This window comes from Ceratotherium simum, chromosome 17 (assembly GCF_057802395.1).
Source record: "Ceratotherium simum simum isolate JZ-2026a chromosome 17, ASM5780239v1, whole genome shotgun sequence".
Taxonomy (NCBI): domain Eukaryota; kingdom Metazoa; phylum Chordata; class Mammalia; order Perissodactyla; family Rhinocerotidae; genus Ceratotherium; species Ceratotherium simum.
The window spans coordinates 13964756-13987422 of NC_141916.1; the positions used below are offsets into that span (position 1 = coordinate 13964756).

The 22667-nt window shown below is 34.9% G+C and overlaps 2 protein-coding genes and 1 pseudogene across 2 annotated transcripts; 1 reads left to right on the forward strand and 2 right to left on the reverse strand.

Annotated features, from left to right (window-relative positions):
- Window positions 1-220: 220 nt before the first annotated feature.
- On the reverse strand, window positions 221-1152 carry LOC147914709 (olfactory receptor 9S13-like; annotated as a pseudogene).
- Window positions 1153-9840: 8688 nt separating this feature from the next.
- LOC101408035 (olfactory receptor 9K2-like) lies at window positions 9841-10827 on the forward strand. The gene has a single exon (XM_004429184.2). The coding sequence runs from the start codon at window positions 9865-9867 to the stop codon at window positions 10825-10827; it is 963 nt and encodes a 320-aa protein (XP_004429241.1). The 5' UTR covers window positions 9841-9864.
- A 9294-nt stretch (window positions 10828-20121) lies between these two features.
- Window positions 20122-21060, reverse strand: LOC101397668 (olfactory receptor 2AP1-like). The gene has a single exon (XM_014786750.1). The coding sequence runs from the start codon at window positions 21058-21060 to the stop codon at window positions 20122-20124; it is 939 nt and encodes a 312-aa protein (XP_014642236.1).
- Window positions 21061-22667: the final 1607 nt, after the last annotated feature.

The window sequence follows — 22667 nt, forward strand, 5'->3', positions numbered from 1 at the left end:
ATTATATATTATAATAACAAATTAATATTTACTTCTAATAAAGGTAAAATAAAGATGCACATACCTATATTACTAGAAATACTATTTTGTAAAACATAAAAATATTTGTTGCTACATACATAAGTATCTTGATATAATAATTTTACAAGAACATAACTAGGACCCATAGAAAACAAAATGTGTCCATTACATAATGGTTTTACACATATCAGTAAAAGAATCATTTCCTGTGTAATATTCTTTTCACAGCATCTTTCACATCTCTGTTTCTCATACTATACGTTAGAGGGTTTAGCATTGGTGTTATAAGTGTGTAGAGCACAGCCACAACCTTCTTTTGCTCTTGTGAGGAGACGGCCCCAGGTTGGGCATACATGAAGAACACAGTGCCATAGAATAAACTCAGCATTGCTATATGGGAGCCACAGGTGGAGAAGGTCTTGCTACTGCCATGATTTGAGGGGATCTTCAGGACGGTGGAGAGGATAGAAGCATGAGAAACCAGAATTACAGTTATAGTGGTGATGGTGATAGGAGCAGAGAGAATATACAGTACAATCTCATTCACAAGGGACTCAACACTTGAGATCATTGATCAGGGCTGGGACATCACAGAAAAAGTGGTCCAATCTATTTTCTCCACAGAAAAACAAACTGAAGGTGAAATCTGTTTGAAACACGGAGTTGATGCATCTGCAGATATAGGATCTAGTTACCAATGAAACACAGACTTTCTGGGACATGTGCCCAGGGTAAAGGAAGAGACGGGAAATGGCCGAGAATTGGTCAATGCCCACGACAGCCAGGAGAAAGCCTTCATTTGTGACAGACAGGGAGAAAAAGAAAAATTGGGCTGCACAGCCATTGTAAGAACATTTTCTTTTCATTGGACAAGAAGTTGGCTAAAGTTTTGGGAGCAATGACTGTGGAGTAGCAGAGATCTAAATACAAATTTCTAAGGAGGAAATACATAGGCACTTGATGTCTGGAGTCCATCTTTGACAGTTATCATGCTGGTATTTCCCACCCCAGCGACCATGTAGAGCAGCAAGAACACTAGGAATAAGAGGATCTGTAGCTTTGAGGGGTTCTGAACCCCAGCAGAATAAACTCAGTCACCTCTGAGTAATTCCTGTTAAGCACAGTCTTCATAGCTGAGACACAAGCAGAACTGGAGAGATGGTAAAAATGAAAGAAATGAGTGATCAGAATACTTGTTTTAGTAAAAACAACTAGAAACCAGCATGGAAAAAAATTGTTTCATATCATATTGTACCCAAAATTTTACAAAATACCAATAAACATAAAGAATGGTTAGCTATTTTTAAAAAGTTTTCCAGGGACCGGCCGGGTGGCGCAAGCGGTTAAGTGCACACGCTCCGCTGCTGAGGCCCGGAGTTCACCGGTTCGGATCCTGGGCGCGCACAGACACACTGCTTGGAAACCATGCTGTGGCGGCATCCCGTATAAAATGGAGGAAGATGGGCACGGATGTTAGCCCAGGGCCAGTCTTCCTCAGCAAAAAGAGGAAGATTGGCAGATGTTAGCTCAGGCCTGATCCCCTCACAAAAAAAATAAATAAATAAGTTCTCCTAGAGAAGAATTTAACCTGACTGATTAGCCTTTTTAGATATACTTATTTGCAAATAATGCAGATTTGCTCTCTAAGTGTGTTTTGGAGACATGGAAATTCTAGGAAAATGTCTGGAAACAAACTAGAGCTTTTTTAAAAAAATTTTCTTGATTTATTATCAGTTTACTAACATTGAAAGTGGCCTCCTTTAGTGGAAGTAATTTCTCACAGACATTATAATTCATTTAAGATTTTATTTGGAGTAAAAATCAATTTGTTTGATGGTCTTATTTTATTTTTAAATGATTATTTAGTTTCTTTATCTACTATAGAAAAATAATATACAAAAATTGTATCGATTTTTCTTGTATTAGGAGAAAGACATCAGACCCTGACAAAAGTTTCATCCCTTTTCGCGTTAACCTCATATCCTTATTTCTCATTATTTTGGTGCCTATGGTGACATACACTCTTAGTGATGCAGTTCATCTGCTAAAAACTGAAGTAATGCTTGCATTTCCTAAACACAATAAAATCAGACTTTTATTGTTTCCCTCCCTTCTTTTCTTCCCTCCTTCATTCTTTCCATCCTTCCGTCTTTCCTTTCTTCTTTCTCTCTTTTGTTCTCTTTGGATTTTGCAGACAGGAATGCAAGTAGAAAATTCTAAGACCTTCGGTAGAGATTTTTCTATCTTTTCAGAAACAGACAAATCTAATCAGAAATACAAAGACTTGTCCATATTAAGGATAAAAGGCACACAGGACAATTTAAAGACAGCTACAAATTAAAAAAAAAAAAGCAAGAAATATGTATTTAAACAAGCTTGCATTGTACTTATTTCGGCTTTTGCTATTATGACTGTAAAATGTCCTTAAATAAAATACAATTGAGAGATAAGGAAGCAATTTTTGTTTTAACTTTATGAATGGGGAAACTGAGATAAAAACAGATATAAGAGATTTATTTAGAGTCATGAGATTGAGCAGCGTGGTGGTTTACTGTTCAACAATCTATCATAAAAGAAAATTGACAATAAATTCAAAAATTTATGTAGTGAGGAAATGTATTTTATAATTTTATAATTATAAAAAGTTATAATTCTGTATATGTAAATTTATATACAAATTGTATAATTATAATAAAATTATATGGTATAAATTACAAAATGTCTCATAATATCTCTTTAATTTTTGTTAGTCTCATTGCTATAGTTTCACTAATTTTGAGATTATTTTAAGATAGATTGGGGCTATGAAGTACTTTAGAATCAATTTGCTCCTTTCTTGAAAAAATTAGAGGTTAACAGAAATGTTGACTGATTGATTTTAGAAGGCATAGGAACGATCAAAATAACCTGTAGTAGGGCCTATTAATTATAAAAATGCTAGTTTCCTTAAATTTATATTTTACATAAACAGGTTTCAGGTTTCAATGGAAAATTTTAAATAAAAAGAAAGATGTAACCAAAGCTATCTGAAAGAGGAGTGTTGAGAATAAACTAAATACGAGAGAGAATCTCAAGAATGAATACTACTTCTTGTCTTAGTACACCCTCACTATATTTGAAATCAAGTACCTTCACGAAGAAACAGAAGTATGAAAAGAAGCAAACCTTTGTTTCACATGAAGTTTTTCTGCAAGATGGATTACATTTGCTCACTGTTCACATCATGACTCAAATTGCTAAGAACAAGTTCTAGCAAAAATTGAAGCTTATCTCTCTCTTTTTTTTCTTTTTATTTTTTCATTGATTAAACCAACAAATAGACCTGGAATAAGTGCTGAGAGAAATTCTCTCATGGGGAGGGGAACCAGAGTGGTTGGTATTTCTTCTGTAAGATATTAACTGGGGACCAAGGTCTGTCTCACCAATAATGTGTTTTGTATCATAGTGCAAAAAGAAAAATGAGAGAAGATGTTACTAAATGGTAAACTCACCAGACCTTTAGAAAGTTAAAAGAGTCATCTAGAGGATATAAACTTGTACTTTAAGACAAAATAATAGAAAAACACATTTGGATGAGAAGTACTTGATTCTTCTTTTATTTGTATGATTTACAAAGAGGAACATTTGCAATATTTCCTTTGACTGGATTACAACCCTTACTTTTAGAAATTCCTTTTTTTTTTTTTTTAAATTTAAAAGAATAATTTATTTATTTTTTTTTTTATAATTAAGCCATTTTATTTGTACATAAAAGGAAACTCAGAGCCAAGTCCAGTGAACATTGTTGTTATAAATAAACCAGATGTAGAAATTCATTTCTTTTTTTTTTTTTTTTTTTTTTTTTTTTTTTTTTAAAGATTTTTTATTTATTCCCCCCAAAGCCCCAGTAGATAGTTGTATGTCATAGCTGAACATCCTTCTAGTTGCTGTAGAAATTCATTTCTTATCTCTACAGTAAACACATCATGCTTGTATAAGAAGGAAATTAATATAGAGAATAATCCAAATAGACAATGGAAGAGTCAAAAAGGGAGGGGGTGATTTTGAAGTAAGATAGAGATTAGCAAGAGCAGGCAGTCACACTCCATCTCTGATTTCAAGGCACAAGAAGAGGTGGTGTTAAAAGATCCCAGAGGCCAGGGAGTTTCTTTAACAGCGAGAACCACAGAGAAACAATGGTGCCCACTAGGTGCTAAAACCAAAAAAAGAAACATCACAAGAAGCATACTGAAAGAGAAAGGAATTCCCTGTCTTCATATATCCTCAATTCTGCCATTGTAGTGTGAAAGCACCGTAGACAGTAGGTCAATGCATGAGGGCAACCGGATTTGGCCCACAGGCTACAGTTGGATGACCACTACTCTAGAATGTACAAAGATTCCTCAATGAGCGTTTTGAGAAAGAAAGAATCTTATGTGAAATTTTTCAAGACTTTCCACAATCATGTCTGTGCATTTCAAAATATTCCTAGAGATCCTAGTTTATTCTAATAGTATTTTCCTTTAGATAGAAAAACCATCAGGCATTTCTTAGAGTGCAAATTTGGCATAATCTTTTTAATTCTCCTTTATCTGAAAAGTTACTAATTATTATTTTTTTTTATTTTTTTTGTTGTTTTCAAGGAAGATTCACACTGAGCCAACATCTGCGCCAATCTTCCACTATTTTGCCTGTGGGTTGCTGTCACAGCATGGCTGATGAGTGGTGTAGGTCTGTGGCTGGGACCCAAACCTGGGCCACCAAAGCAGAGCATGCCAAAACCAACCACTACGCCATGGGGTCAGCTCTGAGAAGATCCTTATTTTGCCTTCAGTTCTAAAGTATATTTTTCCTGGATATAACATTTTGGTTTGGTCTCCCCTCCTACCTTTAAGCACTTTAAAGATGTCCCATTGTCTTCTGGTTTGAATTGTTTCTGACAAAAAGTCTATGCTCTAACTTGTATTTGCTTGTAAGTAATGTCTCTTTTTCCCTCTTGCTATGTCACCAATGTTTTCTTTTTGACTCATTTTCAGAAATTTTATTCTGATGTACCTTTACCTGGTTTCCTTTCTGTTTATCCTGCTTGGGATTTTGTGAATTTTCTTGCATTTTTGTGTTTATAGTTTCCAACAGTTCTGAAAATATTTTTGCCCGTTATAGCTTCCAATAGTTTTCTGCTCCCTATTCTCCCAATTACATTTGTAATATTTTCTCAGTTCTCATTGAATGTTCATTTTTTCCTGTTTTTAAACCTATGCTTATGTTTGATTTGTTTCTATTGTTATGTATTCAAGTTTAAAATCTTTTCTTCTTGATTTGTTTCCTTTTTGTCAGGAATTACAGTCATTCAATGCTTATTGTACAATATTTGGAAATAGTTGGTTCATATATTTTCTCCAGAGTTTAGTTTTTTGTTATGGAAGGCAAATCTTGTAGTAGTTATTCTTTCATAAAAAGATGTGGAAACATCTTAAATTAATTATTTTTTAAATGTTAAATGGTCATTATGTTTATCGTATAAACACACATTTTGGTGAGATTTTATTATTCTTTATATATTGAAGTATTTTGTTTGTAAATATCTTTAGAATTCTTGAAGTTACAAATTTGTCTATAATTTTTTATTTTAATGTCTATATGGGACTTATGACAGACTCATAAATACAGTTAGAAAGTATTTCCTTTATGACTATTCCTGAAAGAGTTTATGTAAGAATGGTCTTATTCCTTTATTAAACATATGGAAGTAAACACTGGTATTGCCATTTAGGCAAAGATCATTCTTCATAAGATTATTAATAAAAAATTATTGACTGTAATAGATACTTTAAAATTCACATTTCTTTTGTATACATCATTTTGTTCTATTTAAAATACTTTTTATTTAAAAAGTCATCGATATTTGGTAAAAATATTGTTTACTACATTCTTTTCTTTAATATCAGGAGAATCTGTAGTGATATCTCATTTTTATTCCTGATGCTTATGATTTAATGTTGCTGGTTTACTTTTGTTAAGTTGGCTGGGGTTTTATACACTGTATTAATCTTTCAAAGAATCAAGGTGAATATCTTATATTATTCATATTTTTTCTATTTAACTAATTTTGTCTACATTATTTACATTCGTCCATTTTTTCTTGTTTTGACAAGCCGTTTTCTATTTCACATTACTAAGATAGAAGATTAATCTAGGTGTTCCTGCCTTTCTCCTTTATAATATTTACCTATAAGGATGCGTATATCCCTCAAAGTACTTCTTTTTACGCATCCCAGAAGTTTAGATTTATCATAATTTATTTTAATTCAATTTGATTTCTTTTTTATCCATGGATTTTTAGGAAGTGTTAATTTTTAATGTCCATACCCACAGAGTTTTCTAGTTATTTAATTGTTATTGATTTCCATATTAAGTTGACATGATCAAAGAACATACACTGAATGATTTCAATCTTTGAATTTGTTGAGAGTTTCTTTATGTCCCATCTATTGTGAATGCCAGTAAGTTTTTCTTATGTATTTATAGGCAGTAGAGTGTTGTTATTACCAATGTTATTGTGGGAAGTTCAAAGATGAGAAACAGTATATTGAAATCTGGTACATTTTATAGACTAGATACACAAGCACCATTCCGTGTGCTTTCTAGTTGGAAATGTTGGAAAGTTAAAACATCTCCTGCTACTAGGGTTCTTGACACAAACTTTGTTCTACGAATTAGATCCATACACACTCAGAATTCGGAAGGGCATTATCTTTCTGTTACTTTTCTATCAGTTAGGAAGGTTATGGAAAGAGATGGGCTTTTTCTGGAGCACTGTTGAGTCCCCAACTTCCTAGAGAAGCTATTTTGACTGATGAGGAAGTGGTGGCATCTTTTTGTTTCTCTGTATCTGATCCCTGGATCAGAGTTTTGGTGCTGTGTTTTTAAATCATACCTCCAATGGTAGCCCTCTTTGCGAATTAATCCTATATTGTTCTAAGGGTCATTACATGAGTGTCACCCAGAAGTCCCTCCAGCCTTTCCAAATTTGAGAGACCTCAATTCAACTTAATTGCTATTTTCCTGTTCAAAATATTTAAACTGCTTTCTCTTCCAACACTGACAAAAGTTTTACTAATACTGTATTATAAAAAGGAGAAGCTCTGGTCACATATCTTTTTGCTATCTATACAACAACAAAAAATTCCATAAAAATTCTAGAAATAATTTTTCATTAAAAGAGGGATTTTCTAAAAATAGGATTACAATTAACTGATGGAAATATTTGAGAAAAAATGACATCCTTATAATATTAGGCTCATTAAATAGAATATTATGTTTCTAGTTTAAATGTAGTCTTTTATTTTTTATTTATTTATTTTTTTATAGATTTTTATTTATTTATTTATTTTTCCCCCAAAGCACCAGTAGATAGTTGTATGTCATAGTTGCACAGCCTTCTAGTTGCTGTATGTGGGACGCAGCCTCAGCATGGCCGGAGAAGTGGTGCATCGGTGCGCGCCTGGAATCTGAACCCCGGTCGCCAGCAGCGGAGCACGCGCACTTAACCGCTAAGCCATGGGGCCGGCCCTAAATGTAGTCTTTTAGTTACACAGTAGTTTTTAAGGAACTTTTAAATATAGGTCCTGATCTCATAAATATTTTTACTAAAGATTTTTATTTTTGGTGAGGAAGATTGGCCCTGAGCTCGCATCTGTTGCCAATATTCCTCTTTTTGATGAGGAAGATTGGCCCTGAGCTAGCATCTCTGCCCATCTTCCTCTATTTTGTATGTGGGATGCCTCCACAGCATGGCTTGATGAGTGGTGTGTAGGTCCGCACCCTGGATCCCTACCTGCGAATCCTGGGCTACCGAAGTGGAGCACGCAAACATAATCACTACGCCACTGGGCCAGCCCCACTAAGGATTTTTAAATAATTTTATTGAAGGATGTCATTTCTTCCATTATATTTTCTGTTTAGTATTTAAATATAGGAAAGCATAAAATTAGCAAAACATTATGTGACTTTGAGTTGTGGTTTAGAAAACATTCGCCACATCATGAATTATGTGTGCTTCAAGAAATACAGATACACCAATTTGGAATAAATTTTTGTCTTTTTAAAATTATAGCCAATGTAATTTACTACATAATTTAAGATATTAATTTATCTAAAACTTTTGTCTTAGTGTACAAACTTTTCAATCTGTTTCTCCATGTCTATCAATATGTCTGCTGTTATAGTTACCACAAAGTTGTTCTTTGTTGATAAAGAAAATAAAGTCCAAAGAAACTTCCCAACAATACACACAACCAGAGAAGAAAGAGTTCCTTGTACTTGGATTATTATTAGACTATCTGTTTGTCTCCGAGTTACTGCAGTCCTCGTGGACAGAAGCCCTGGAGCCTGCAATCGGGTCTCCATAATTGACTCTATGATGACTCCTCTCCCAGTGGAATCCGTCACAGAGGATAAGCAAAACCTCAATGCTGAAATATCCTGAAAAAGATTTCACAGGAATAAAAATAACTGAGGCCGTCGCAAACAACCGCTGTTGATACTGTCCCAGATGATCATGGACACTGGATGACACAAGGTTCTATGCTCTTTAAATATCTATGGTTATCCCATTACCCTTACTGTAAGACATATAAAGTATACGAGAATTCAGGAAGGAACTTTCATTTATATATATTCCTTGTCCTGACTGAAGAGTGAGATCCCTTGAATTGATGCACTTTGGTAGAAAGTCACTCACTGCAGTGTAAGAATTGGAATGTTCACTGGCTTCTCTCTCTGTTAAAAAAAAAAAAAAAAAAAGGGCTAAATGATTACAGCATTTTTAAATTAAGCAACTACTAATAGAAGTAAAATATACTTTTTTTTTCTTTGTGAGGAAGATCAGCCCTGAGCTAACATCCATGCTAATCCTCCTCTTTTTGCTGAGGAAGACCGGCTCTGTGCTAACATCTATTGCCAATCCTCCTCCTTTTTTTCCCCCAAAGCCCCAGTAGATAGTTGTATGTCACAGATGCACATCCTTCTAGTTGCTGTATGTGGGATGTGGCCTCAGCATGGCCGGAGAAGCGGTATGTTGGTGCGTGCCCGGGATCCGAACCCGGGCCGCCAGCAGCGGAGTGCGTACACTTAACCGCTAAGCTACGGGGCAGGCCTGGAATATTTTAATAAGGCAATAAGGTGCATTTATTTGGAGGGATAGGCTTGATCTAAGAAAATGAATGTATGTTTGGAAATAGCTTTAGAGAAGTGTATTTCATCTAAGCTTAGTGATTTTTTGATGTTATTAATTTTAACATACCAATAACATCTATTTTTATTCTATTTTCAAATATGGCTATAATGAAAATGGAAACTAAGTGGATTCAGGTAAAATAAGGTAAAAATCTCTTTAAATATATTTATTACAGTCATGTAATGATTCAAACACTGACTTGACTATCATAATGGTTACAAACACTATCATAAAGATTATATGCACTACATCTATTTTAGATTAAATGTAGATACTCCTATTTTTAGATAAAGATAATTATTTGATTATAAATATATTGAGAATAGAAATTCAGAATGTTAGTAAAATTAGGCAATAAAATATGCTAAATTAATACAGAACTCCCTGCAAAAAATGTGATTTACATACAATAACCAAATAACTCCACTTCATAATAGAATGAGTTGCAGAATCCTAGTGTTATCTAATCCAAATTCTTGATGCTTCAGGACATTAAAATAGTCTTATCTGCAATGTATAATTAAGATGTAAACCATTTATTTCTACATTTAAGAGAGTATTTATGTCACTGGAATCAAAGTCAACATTTCATTTATTTGCCTTGTGCCTCTCAGCAGGTTTCTGCCATGGGTGACAGGGGAACAAGCAATCACTCGGAAGTGACTGACTTCATTCTTGTCGGCTTCAGGGTCCGCCCAGAGCTGCACATCCTCCTCTTCCTGCTATTTCTGCTCGTGTATGCCATGGTCCTTCTAGGGAATGTTGGGATGATGACCGTTATAATGACTGATCCCCGGCTGAACACACCAATGTATTTCTTCCTAGGCAACCTCTCCTTAGTTGATCTCTTCTATTCATCTGTTATTGCACCCAAGGCTCTGATCAACTTCTGGTCTGAGAGCAAGTCCATCTCCTTTGCAGGCTGTGTGACCCAGCTCTTCCTCTTTGTCCTCTTCATCGTGACTGAGGGATTTCTCCTGGCAGCCATGGCTTATGACCGCTTCATTGCCATCTGCAACCCCCTCCTCTACTCTGTCCAGATGTCAACACGTCTCTGCTCTCAGTTGGTGGTTGGTTCCTACTTCTGTGGATGCGTCAGCTCAGTTCTTCAGACCAGCATGACATTTACTTTATCCTTTTGTGCTTCTCGGGCCATTGACCACTTATATTGTGATGACCGTCCACTTCAGAGGATTTCTTGTTCTGATCTCTACATTCATAAGATGGTTTCTTTCTTCTTGTGTAGCATTATTATTTTGCCTACCATAATTGTCATTATCGTGTCCTACATGTATATTTTGTCCACAGTGCTAAAGACACGCTCCACTGAGGGACGTAAGAAAGCCTTCTCCACGTGCAGCTCTCACCTAGGAGTTGTGAGTGTGCTGTATGGTGCTGTCTTTTTTATGTATCTCACTCCTGACACATTTCCTGAGCTGAGTAAAGTGGCCTCCTTATGTTACACCTTAGTCACTCCCATGTTGAATCCTTTGATTTACTCTCTGAGAAACAGAGATGTCAAAGAAGCTCTGAGAAAGATCCTGGGGAAAAATGTTTTTTCATTTAATCCTATTTTAACATTGATATAACTGAAAGACCTGGATTTTAAGACAATTTGGGAAAGCATTAACACAGAAATGCACCATCAATCTTAGAAATATTTAATCTTAGTGAGTTTATGTATTTGAATTCCAAGGACTTACAGCTGAAGAATACATTTGGATTATATTTTGCCTGGCTGTCGATTTTAGAGTGGAATGGCTTTCTTTGAACTTCATCTTTATTTTGGGTAAAGATAATGATTGCTTTGTCATTTGTTTTTATGGAAAATATATTCCAAGTTTTCTGCTGGCTCTCTGAGAATGCTGTTTGGGATGTATTCTTTGTCTTGAGTGAGTAACATAAATTATGTGGATATGTATGCAATTGGTAGAGGTAACAACATCTGACACAATAAGCAGACAGAACAAAATATCACATTTACTGAAGAAACTTTTTTTAGTGCCTAATGAGAGAATCAGACACTCTGCAGTGCAGAGTCCTAAGGATGACATGAATCACTCTGAATTGTCCAGAGGCTGAATGAGTGACACTTATTTCATGGTTTCTATGGCTTGAATAAGTTGTTCTTGAAAATTCTTCCTTTTCCCAAGGAAATTGCAATGAAATTAAACCAAAAGTAAAGATCATTAATTTTTTGTTGTATATGCCTACGTGAGAATTAATTGATCAAATTGATATTTATTGAATTTTGATGCAATTTTTGCCCTCTGAGCATTCCTAGGAATAAATAATTTCTATAATTAAGCTCACAATCAAATGAGGGGAAAATAGCTGAATAGAGAACTAAACTGTCACGTGGTAAACCCAGTGAAAAGACATATATAGAAAACACAAAGGAAGTGGAGCCTCTAGAGGTGAGTGGTCTAAAAGGTCAAGGAAAACTTCCTAAGTACATTTTTAATAAATAAATAGAATTGAGCAAAATGAAATTGACAGGTTTCTGTGCAAAGGGAAATAAACAACTATATAGAGAACTGCAGGAAGTTTAATAAGTGATTTTTAGTGCACAGTACAGGGGGTGAGAGACGAGACTTCACAGGAAATTATGGAAATCACGCAGATCTATACGACAAGCCAAGGAAGATGACCTTTATTCTGTAGATATGGGGTAAGCACTGGGATTTTTAAGAAAGCTGGCATTGTATTTAAATTGGCATTTTACAAAAATCACACTGGTAGCTTTGTGGAAGATAAATATTCATAGGGAGAAGATGGTAGTCACAGAAAGTGTGTGGTCATCCAAGTAAGAGCTTATGGTGGCTTTAACAAAGGCAGTCTTGTTAAGATAGTGAAGAGAGGGACTCTCTTTAAAATGGCAGGTAAACTAAGCTGAATATTGATTAATGGTTGATAAAATGAGAATGAGGGAGCAGTGAATAATGACTTCTAATGTTTGAGCGTCTATGAGTGGGGGAACAGTACCTCATAAAATGAGGAGGAAAATATAAGTGTAATAAGAATTAATCAATAGCTTAAGAGTTAAGAAAATAAGCTCAAGAGTCAGACTGAGCTTTCAAATTCCATTTTTGCCTCTGTAGCTTTGGGCAAGTCACATAATATCTCTGCACTTTCATTTCCTCATGTAAGATGGGTGCACAGTAGTATCTACATCTTAGAGTTACTAGAAGGATTAGATTATATAAATTTCATACAAATTGGTTAAATCTATATATGCGACAGCTGCAAGATTTGTTCTTCCCTCATGCCCTCAATACTATGTCATGTTAAGTCTTAGAGAGGAAGACAATAGTTTTCTCTGCTCCTTTCCCTGACTTTGTACCACAGAGCATCCCCAATTCTCCAAGGTGACCTATGTTTTAATTTGCACAGACAGATCTTGAGAAACTACTGAGTTGTTTCAGTCTTTACCTTTCTTTCTGCTGAGAATAGAAAAGATTGAAAAGTGAGAAAAAGGTACAAAGCCCCCAATTAGATGCAAAACAGTATTTTATCATCAAATACTACATTTATCACTCTACTCATGTCTTTCTTTAAGACTCTTCTCTTATACTTGAACAAATGTCTTCTCTTTCACCCACATTTTTTTCTTTTTTTTTTTTTTTGGTGAGGAAGTTTAGCCCTGAGCTAACATTTGTTGCCAATCCTCCTCTTTTTATCGAGAAAGAGTGGCCCTGGGCTAACATCCGTGCTCGTCTTTCTCCACTTTGTATTTGGGACGCCGCCACAGCATGGCCTGATATGTGGTTCACAGGTTCGTGGCTGGGATCCAAACCTGCGAACCCCAGGCCACCAAAGCGGAGCGCTACCACTACCCCACTGGGCTGGCCCACTCACTCATACTTTTCAAATACAGATTATTGGGGAAAATAGGGGATTCACTAGGTAAAAACTCTTTAGGAAGATTTTCAGGTAAGTGGTCACTGTGCTAAGGTGCTGTCTTACTTTTCTCCTGACATGAGGCAGAAAGATGTTTAGGTTGAAAGAGGCACATTTTACTAACCCTCCTCTGGGACGACAGTGCAGAGTCCTTCAGGCAGCACTCTGAGTCCTGTGACGGAACAAGCCTGCAATGAAAGAGACTCCTGATTCTTTATAATTCCAGCCCACCCAAGACCCACACACAGGGTCCTTCTCCAGTGGATGTTAGTAATCTTATATTCAACTGGAAAGAAATCCTAACAATAGAGTTGACTGTCAAGGGAGAAAGAATATTCCTCTATACTCACCATGTCTGCACAACCCCCACCCACCATCAGACCCACACATACATATAAATACAAACATAAACATAGTCTTTCTCTCTCCCTCTCTCTCTATCTCTCTCCTCTCTTCTCACACACACACCAGGATGCCTTTGAGAAAAATACAAGAATGGTCACTGATTGAGTCACCTCCTAGAGCAATACATGTCCAATGTCACCCAGCTGACTCAGAAAAGAATTTTCAGGCTGAGATAAAGGCTAACAGACCTCACTATAAGAGGATATGCATAGCAATTTTTCAGTGTTGACTTTTTTCCTTCCTTTCTTGATGTCAAGTAGTTGCTGTCATTGCTACAGGAATTAAATTCAGGTATATTATAATCTTCCTCCTATTTGTAACTTACTCTTCTCATTTTACTTTTGACTCAAAGAGGATGGATGTGCTATACAGAATAAGTTTTGAGAGCAGGGATGAGACTGAAAAATAATAACTAGCATGTTAACATAAATTAATCAAAATATATACATAAATGTATACATACATATGTATATATATAATTTTCTAAATATATATGCGTTATAAGACTCATAAAATCATCATGTAAAAATCATTTTAATAATATCTAGCTAATTTTTTGATTTGGGAATTACTGCTTTTTTTAAAAAACATTATTGTAAGTACCTAAAAAACACCCTTATCTAAAACATTATGCACATAAGGAACTTCTTCAAACTCATCTAGTGACTTCCCATTGAATTTATAATTATAGCTCATGGTAGTGTCAAAGACTCATAAAGTTTCCTTAATGTAAATGGTCACGTTCATGGTAGTGAATCTTCACTCACCTGCTGCTGCACTAACAACAATTATATTAAAATGTTTTAGCCCACTTTTAACACTGAGATTTTTATATTATAAATATCTTATATTGCTTTGAGTAGTTTCCTGTTTTTTAGGCCAAAATTAAATCTTTAGTACAAAAAAAAGACATTTCTGAGTCATTGCTCTACAATGCAAATCCTTGGATATAAAAAGCAGTTCTACCCATTATGTTTTTTCGAGTACTTTGCTGAGGAATAATTGGTATGAAATAAACTGTATTCATTCAGAGTGTACAATTCTGTGAATCTTGACAGTTTTATACATCAGCAAAACCATCACTACATCATGATACAGAACATTTCCATCGCCTCCAAAGATTTATCCATGTCTCTTCCAAATCCATGCCCAGATAACCAGTAATCCTAATTTTTTTTTTTGCATATATATACATACACACACACCGTATGTACTCTTTTCTGTCAGGCTTCTTACACTGAATAAAACGATTTTGAGAGTCATTCATTTTATCATATTTATAAGTAATTCATTCTTTTTATTGCTGAGTAGTATTCCGTTTACCATTGCACATGTATACCAGACTTTGTTTATGCACTCTTAAATTGATGGGCAATTGAGATGTTTTCAGTTTTTAGATACTGTGAATAAAGCCAATATGAACATTCCCATATATGTATTTGAACCAAGGCCCGCTCTATCCCTCCCCTCTCTTAGCCCACAATGAAAGAAGGTCCACTTGTTCAGGCAAGTGCAGACAAGAATATAAGGATTCCTCTTCCCCTAAATGCCAGTGAAAGGCTACCATATCTCCTTGAGAGTAGCAAGATGCAAACATTTCTCATCTGCTCTAGCTCCATGTTGCAGAAGCTCTATTCAAGGCAACAGTGGCTAAAATGTCTGGAGATCTCCTCTTCTACCCAGCCCCATTCATAGGTAGAAGTTTTACCCTAGGCATGATAGGCCAAGAATAACGGGGCCTCGATTTCAGTGGCCCCAGTTGAAGATAGAGGTTCTGTGCCAAGAGAGACAAGCTTAGAAGACCATAGGCTTCTGACCTCACCCAGAAACCTGCTCATAAAGGGCAAGTGTCACTCTGAGAGACATGGGCCACTGTTCCAGCTCCAGTTCCAGAAAAGTTGAACACAGGTTTTACCTAGAATGACAGGCAGGCCATAAAAACAAGAGGGTCCAAGGCTCTCTCCAAGTGAATTGACTATATTTGGAACAAGTGTGGGAAAGTTCAAGCATTAAGTGAACTCTCACACATAACAAACATTTGGTGATAAGCAATTAAGAGCTACATGACTAGCAGCTCCATGACAGCAAAAAGCTAAGTGTTGATCAACTAGAAGTTTACCAGAGAGAACCAGGGAAGGAGACAGCTAAAAAGGGCCTCCTGCAGCTGGAACAAACCTCAAAGACTGGCCTTAAAGACTATCCTTACAAAGGGGACCGAATTTAATTGGGTCAGGCTATATAGTAATATATGACCCAGATGTTTTTAAAACAATTAACCAAGAAGAATTAGTGGAGACTATCTGCTGGGTAGGAAACCTAGAAAGGCACAACACTTCACAAAATGACCAGGGGAAGACACAGCCGAAGGCAGCCCTGATAAAACCACTGTTATCCAAGAGTAACTGTGCACAAGCCTAAGGTTGTGCCTCTGAGAAGTGACACCAGAGGCTTCTCAGAGCAAACAGAATACAATAAAATAGTGCAGCAAAGTCACTGCAAAATGAACAAGCAAACAACCAGAAAAAAATAGAAATTATTTAAAAAAATATTCTATTATTCAAAGGTACATTAACTGAAAGATGTCAAACAGTTGGAATCGTACAGTATGCAGGCATTTTGATTGGTTTCTTTCCCTTAAGAATACGTATTCACAGTTCCTCCAATTCTTTTCACAGCTAGATAGCTCTTTTCTTTTTAGTCCTGAATATTATTCCATTGTCTGTATGTACCATTTATCCACTCACCTATTGAAGGACATCTTGGTTACTTCCAAGTGTTGCCAATTATGAATAAAGCTGCTCTAAGTATCCATGTGCAGGATTTTGTGTAGATATAAATTTTCAACACCTTTGAATAAATATCAAGGAGTGCAATTGCTGGATAATATAGTAAAAGCACATTTATTATTATAGGAAACCATCAAACTATCTTCCAAAGTGGCTGTACCATTTTGCATTCATACCAGCAACGAATGAGGATTCCTGTTGCTCCACATCCTTGCCAGCATTTGGTGTGGTCAGTGTTTTAGATTTTGGACATTCTAATAGGTGTGTAGTAGTATCTTGTTTTTTCTCTGTGTTTTTTTTTAATTAAGACTTTAATTTTTTAGAGAAGTTTAAGGTTCATAACAAAATTGAGAAGAAGGTACAGAGATTTCCCTTATACCCCCTCCCCCATACATGTGTGGCTTCACGCATAATCAACATCCACCACCAGATTGGTATGTTTGTTACAATTGATGAACTTACATTGACACATCATTATCATCCAAAATCCATAGTTTACTTTAGGGCTCATTCTTCGTATTGTATATTCTATGGGTTTGGACAAATATACAGTGACATGTATCCATAATTATGGTATCATATAGAGTAATTTCACTGCCCCCCAAATTTTCTGTGCTCTACCTTTTCATCCCTTCCTCCACCCCACAACCCCTGGCAAGTGCCAATCTTTTTCTCTCTCCATAGTTTTGCCTTTTTCAGAACGGCATAGAGCAGGAATTGTACAGTAGTAGCCTTTTCAGATTGCTTTCTTTACTCAGTAACATGCATTTACAGTTCCTCCATGTCTTTTCCAAGCTTGATAGCTCATTTCTTCTTAACACTGAAAAATAGTCCATTGTGTCTGGATGTACCATAGTTTATTCATCCTTTCACTTACAGAAGGAAATGTTGGTTGCCTCCAAATTTTGGCATTTATGACTAAAGCAGCTATAAACATTCATGTACAGGTATTTGTGTGGACATATGTTTTCAACTTATTTGGGTAAATTCCAAGATGGGTGATTGCTGGATCGTATGGTAAGAGTCTGTTTAATTTTGTAAGAAACCATCAAACTGTCTTCCAAAGTGGCTATACCATTTTGCATTCTACCAGCAATGAATGAGTGTTCCTGTTGCTCCACATCCTCTCCAGCATTTGATATTGTCAGTGTTCTGGATTTTGGCCATTATAGTATGCATACAGTGGTTTCTCATTGTTGTTTTAATTTACATTTCCCTAAAGATATGTGATGTGGATCATCTTTTCATGTGCTTCTTTGACATCTGCGTTATCATATTTGATGATGTGTATGTTAAGATCTTTAGCTCATTTTTTAATCGGGTTGTTTGTTTTCATATTGTTGAATTCTAAGAGATTTTTTTATGAATATATTTGGGGTAACAGTCATTTATCAGATGTGTCTTTTTCAAATATTTTCTCTCAGTCTGTGCATTGTCTTCTCATTCTCTTGACGTTGTCTTTTACAGAGCAGTAGTTTTAATTTTAATGAAGTCCATCTTATCCATCCTTTCCTTCATGGATTGTGCCTTTGGGGTTATAGCTAAAAGATCATCACCAAACCAAAAGTCATCTAAGTTTTCTCCCGTGTTATCCTTTAGGAGGTTTAGAGTTTTGCGTTGTACGCTTAGGTCTATGAACCATTTTGAGTTCAGTTTTGTGAGGAGTGTAAGGTCTGCGTCTAGCATGGGCAGAATCATATGAGGAAGAACTGAAACCTGTGTTAGTTCTTGTTGCCTCTGAACTCAGGTTTGCTGGTTCCCTACGGAAGCCAGAGCACTTTGTCATGGAGGTACACATACTTACCTGGATCTGGAGTTAGAGAAGCTGAAAACAGATCCAGGCTAAAATGGGATAATTACAAGCCTGGTGGCCACCTCATTCCAACATAATAAACCATCAGATAAGCAACAACCTGTGTGAGTTACAAAATGAATTCTATTTCTCTCCATCTTCCAAATATCCCAAATAACCTCTCTTGTGGTTCACACTAAGAGGAAACAGAGGGAAGGGAAATCCTAGAAAAATAGTTCAGCCTAGTCAAGTTGAAACATTACAAATTTTCCAAATATATATGGCCAGAGTGCCTAAGGAAACTCAGAGTTTAGTATCTTGAATTTGGTAGTGGTTTCACAGCTGTGGACATGTGTCAAATCTCCTCAAATTATAAACTTTAATGTTTGGACTTTATTGTGCATAAATTATAACTCAGTAAAATTGTAAAACAAACAAACAAACAAAACAAGGCAAAACAAAATAACAACAAAGAAAACCTGCAACCCAGCCTGAACTCAACTCAGACTCTGGTTGAATTAAGGTCTCAACTATTATTCCCTCTTATTACTCCTTTGGATGTCCTAGGATTCGCCAACCCTGATCTTTAGTTGACTATAACTTTTTTTCCTCTCTGTTACAGATTGTCAGCTATTTTAGTTCAAGCGAGTGAACTAATGAGTCAATTACTTCAATCTAAATAATGAACAAAGTAACTAACTCACTTGTTAACATCAGTTATGTGTTAGGTATTTAGGTGATTTGTGATGTAATTATGGCTATATACATAGGAACTGACAAGTTCCACATTTTCAATCATCTTTCTCATCCATGGTTTCCCAGGGCACTCTTTTAGGATCTCTGCTACTTAGTAGATTCTCCGTTATTAGATGGCTGAGTAAAGGATACAGGAGTGCAAATTTGGCACTAATTAACTATATGCTTTAGTAGAGGCTTGTTAATATCTCTGGGACTCAGTTTTCTTCATCAGTTTCTTGAAGGGATTGGAGTAGAAATATCTATAGCCTCTTTGAATTTTAAAATTACCTGTGCTATGAATCTGGTGCATTCATTTTGAAAAATTAATATGGTCAAGAAATGTTCAGAAAATGTCAAAATTTACTTGAGATGAAGAACCTGTCTAAGTATATCAAATTATGAACATTTAAAGTTTAGTATAAAATTTAAAAGAATATGATTTAAGGCTATAAAATCATTCACACCAAGATAATGTTAACATAGTTTTATTTCATGTTTTTGTAAATGGAAATCAGAACAGTGACTAGGCATGACGCTAAATTATATGAAATTTGCTGTAATGACATATTTCTAATTAACTTAAATTTGAATCATCCCTTTACCTCTTTCATGGATTCATTCAAAGAGTTTAATCTGTGTATAAATCATAATGAAGCATTTTCCCATCAATATTAAAGCAAATAAATATTGATTTTCTCTTTTTCAGAACTTTCTTACCTCAAACACTGAGTATGCACAGGTTCTCATTAAATGACTATTGTGGAAAGACTAAGTTTAAATCTGAATGTTATAATTTGAAAGTAACCAACTTTGTATCAATTCACTAATGAATTACTTAAGCTATTATTAACTAGCTAAAGTAAATTTCCCCAGGGAAATTTCAGTTACAACTACAGAAATTGAAGACCATATGGCAATGGATAAGATAAGAAAATTTCAGTTGTAAAAAACAAACTATTAGAAGTCATACTTCCAATTCTGATTTCTCTCAAACCTTTTCTTTAGAAGTAAGGCACAAATGAAGAAAAGTACTATGAAAGTGTTAGAGGACACACGGACACATACACACACACAGATGTCTAACTTTTTAAGAACAGTAAAGTGATGATAAAAATGGCTTAACTAAATCAGTAGTTTTACTGTCTCGGGGTTCAGATAGGAATATTAATGATATAATATAGAAAACATTTTTAAATTACAATTATGTCCATCTATGGTCTTCCAAATGTTTATTATTTATTTTAAAAATGAACCTCATCGTTTCACTTTCTTGAAAAAATCGCTATCTTCCTGACCATATCTTTGAAGGCTATTTTCACCTGCTTGTTCCTCAGGGTATAGATGAAAGGGTTCAACAGAGGGGCAACTGAAGTATTTACAACAGCCACTTCCTTATTAAAAGTTGCTGCATCCTTCACAGAAGGATTTATAAACATAAAGATACAGCTTCCATAAGAAAGTGAGACCACAATCATGTGAGAGAAACATGTAGAAAATGCTTTTTTTCTTTGTTGAACAGAGGGGATTCTCAGGATTGTCCCGATAATGTATGTATAGGAAAGTATCACGAGCATCAAGGTGAAGATGAGGGTAACAGCAGCAGCGACAAACTCATTAACTTCTATGAAATGTGTGTCTGAACAGGATAAATGCAGTAAGATAGTGTAGTCACAGCAGTAATGATTGATGATGTTGGATGCACAGAAAGGCAGCTGGAGAGTCATTATATAGGGCACAATGACAACTAAAAAACCAGAAAACCAGGAACATAAGACAAGTTGAATGCAGAGTCTCCTGCTCATTAGAGTTGTGTAATGTAGGGGTTTGCAAATGGCGACGTAGCGATCATAGGACATGGCAGCTAAGAGGTAAAATTCGGTTGCTCCCAGAAAGATGGCAAAAAAGTACTGAGTGAAACAACCAGCAAAGGAAATCGTCTTGTCTCCAGTTCCTATGTTGAGTAGCATTTTGGGAACAAAGACAGAGGTAAAAGATATTTCCAGAATGGAAAAATTCCGGAGGAAGAAATACATAGGGGTCTGGAGGCGATAATCCAGCAGGGTCAGAATGATGATGGTCAAGTTCCCCATGACACTGAAGACATAAGCTAGCAGCAGAAAGAGGAAAAGCACAGCTTGAAGCTCGGCGTCATTCGTCAACCCAAGAAGAATGAACTCTGTCACTGATGTTTGGTTTCCCATCAGTAACTTCAGACAAATTAAGGTAGAAAATAATAATAATGGTAAAGGTTGGAATAAAATAAAAATTTCCAGATTATATTGAGGTATAAAATCAAGGTCAAAAGCACTTAAAAGTAAAATTCAAAACTCTGAATCTTCCTCTACCCTTTGTTTTTAAAATGGCATATCTTTTAATGAAAAAATTATCACATTTTCCTAATTTATTTCAGAAATAACAAAGGTCCTGGTTCTTAGGGACATTTTCAATTATTTCTTCTAAATAGTACCAATATTTACTTCTCACCATTTTCCCACTTTATATTTTTCTTCGTATTCTTTCTCTTCTGCTTTTCCTCTTTACATTATTGGATGCTGTCACATGTGCATAGGCAAATCTAAAGCAAATTTAGAAGTTTTATTTGAGATTTTATTTGTTTTTATTTGAGATTTCTTAAATTAGCCTATACAGAGGCCAGAAAATTGTACAGATTTGGTAAAAATTTTAATGCAAAACGTATTTTTCACTTTTTGACTTATTTTTAGACTCATAGCCCTATTTTATGGAATGCTATAGAGTTTTTATGCAAATAGAAGCTCTAATTAGATTTATGCATACAGTTCCTCAGAATTTTCTTTTAGTGTTTTCCATCAGACATGAAGAAATATTACTAAGACAATGCTTTTTCCTACTCAAAGAAATCATACAATTCTTTTCATTTTAGCAATTGTTTCACTACATACATTGGTGTATTTTCATATTTAATATGTAACAATTTAGCCATAGTCACACATTTTATATCCTTATCAAGGTAAAAATTCCAGAAATATTTAATCCATAAAAAGGGCAGTTTTGACAAGTGAGGAAAATTTATTGTCTAGTAAAGTTATTTCTGGAAAATTTCAGGGTTCCTAAAATTGTAACTTTATCCAATTTTCACTTTTGTAGAAAATTGTGTATTTAAATGACTATAATATGCTATGAAGCTATGCAGTAGTATTATATTAAAAATTCTATGTTAATGAATAATTAGATTAATGTACCAATAATGTAAATTTAAGTATCAATTGAAATTTTGGCTATGTGTGTCTGAATATATTATCTTTTATAATGAGTACAGATAAATGGCTGTGGGAAATTAAACATCATGTAAAAATATGAATTTTACAAAAATATTATATATTCAGAGAAATACTACGACATTACTTCCACTACCACAAAATAGTTCATTAAATTGTAATATTGCCACAGCAAGTTGAAATAAATCTTGAGGATGTGTACAATTGCTAATGATTTTCTGTTTTTGCATAGAAATAACTAGTGTGTCAGATAATTTGAGGATATCAATGTAATCTTCTAGTTTGAGATCCTAGGCATTAATTAAATCTTAAAATTCTAACTTATAAAGTAATTAATCGAGCAATTGCATTCACTAAAGAACATGAATATTTTGAAATTTCGATTGTTTAAATAGTATTATTTTCACAAAACAAAACCTTTGTAATTCATTCCTACATAATAGAATCACTTTACTGAATGAATAAAGAAAGGAAGTTTCAAAAATGAGAGCAAAAACAACATTCTTATATTAGTAAGTGGTCATGTATTAAATAAAAGATGAACAAAATGA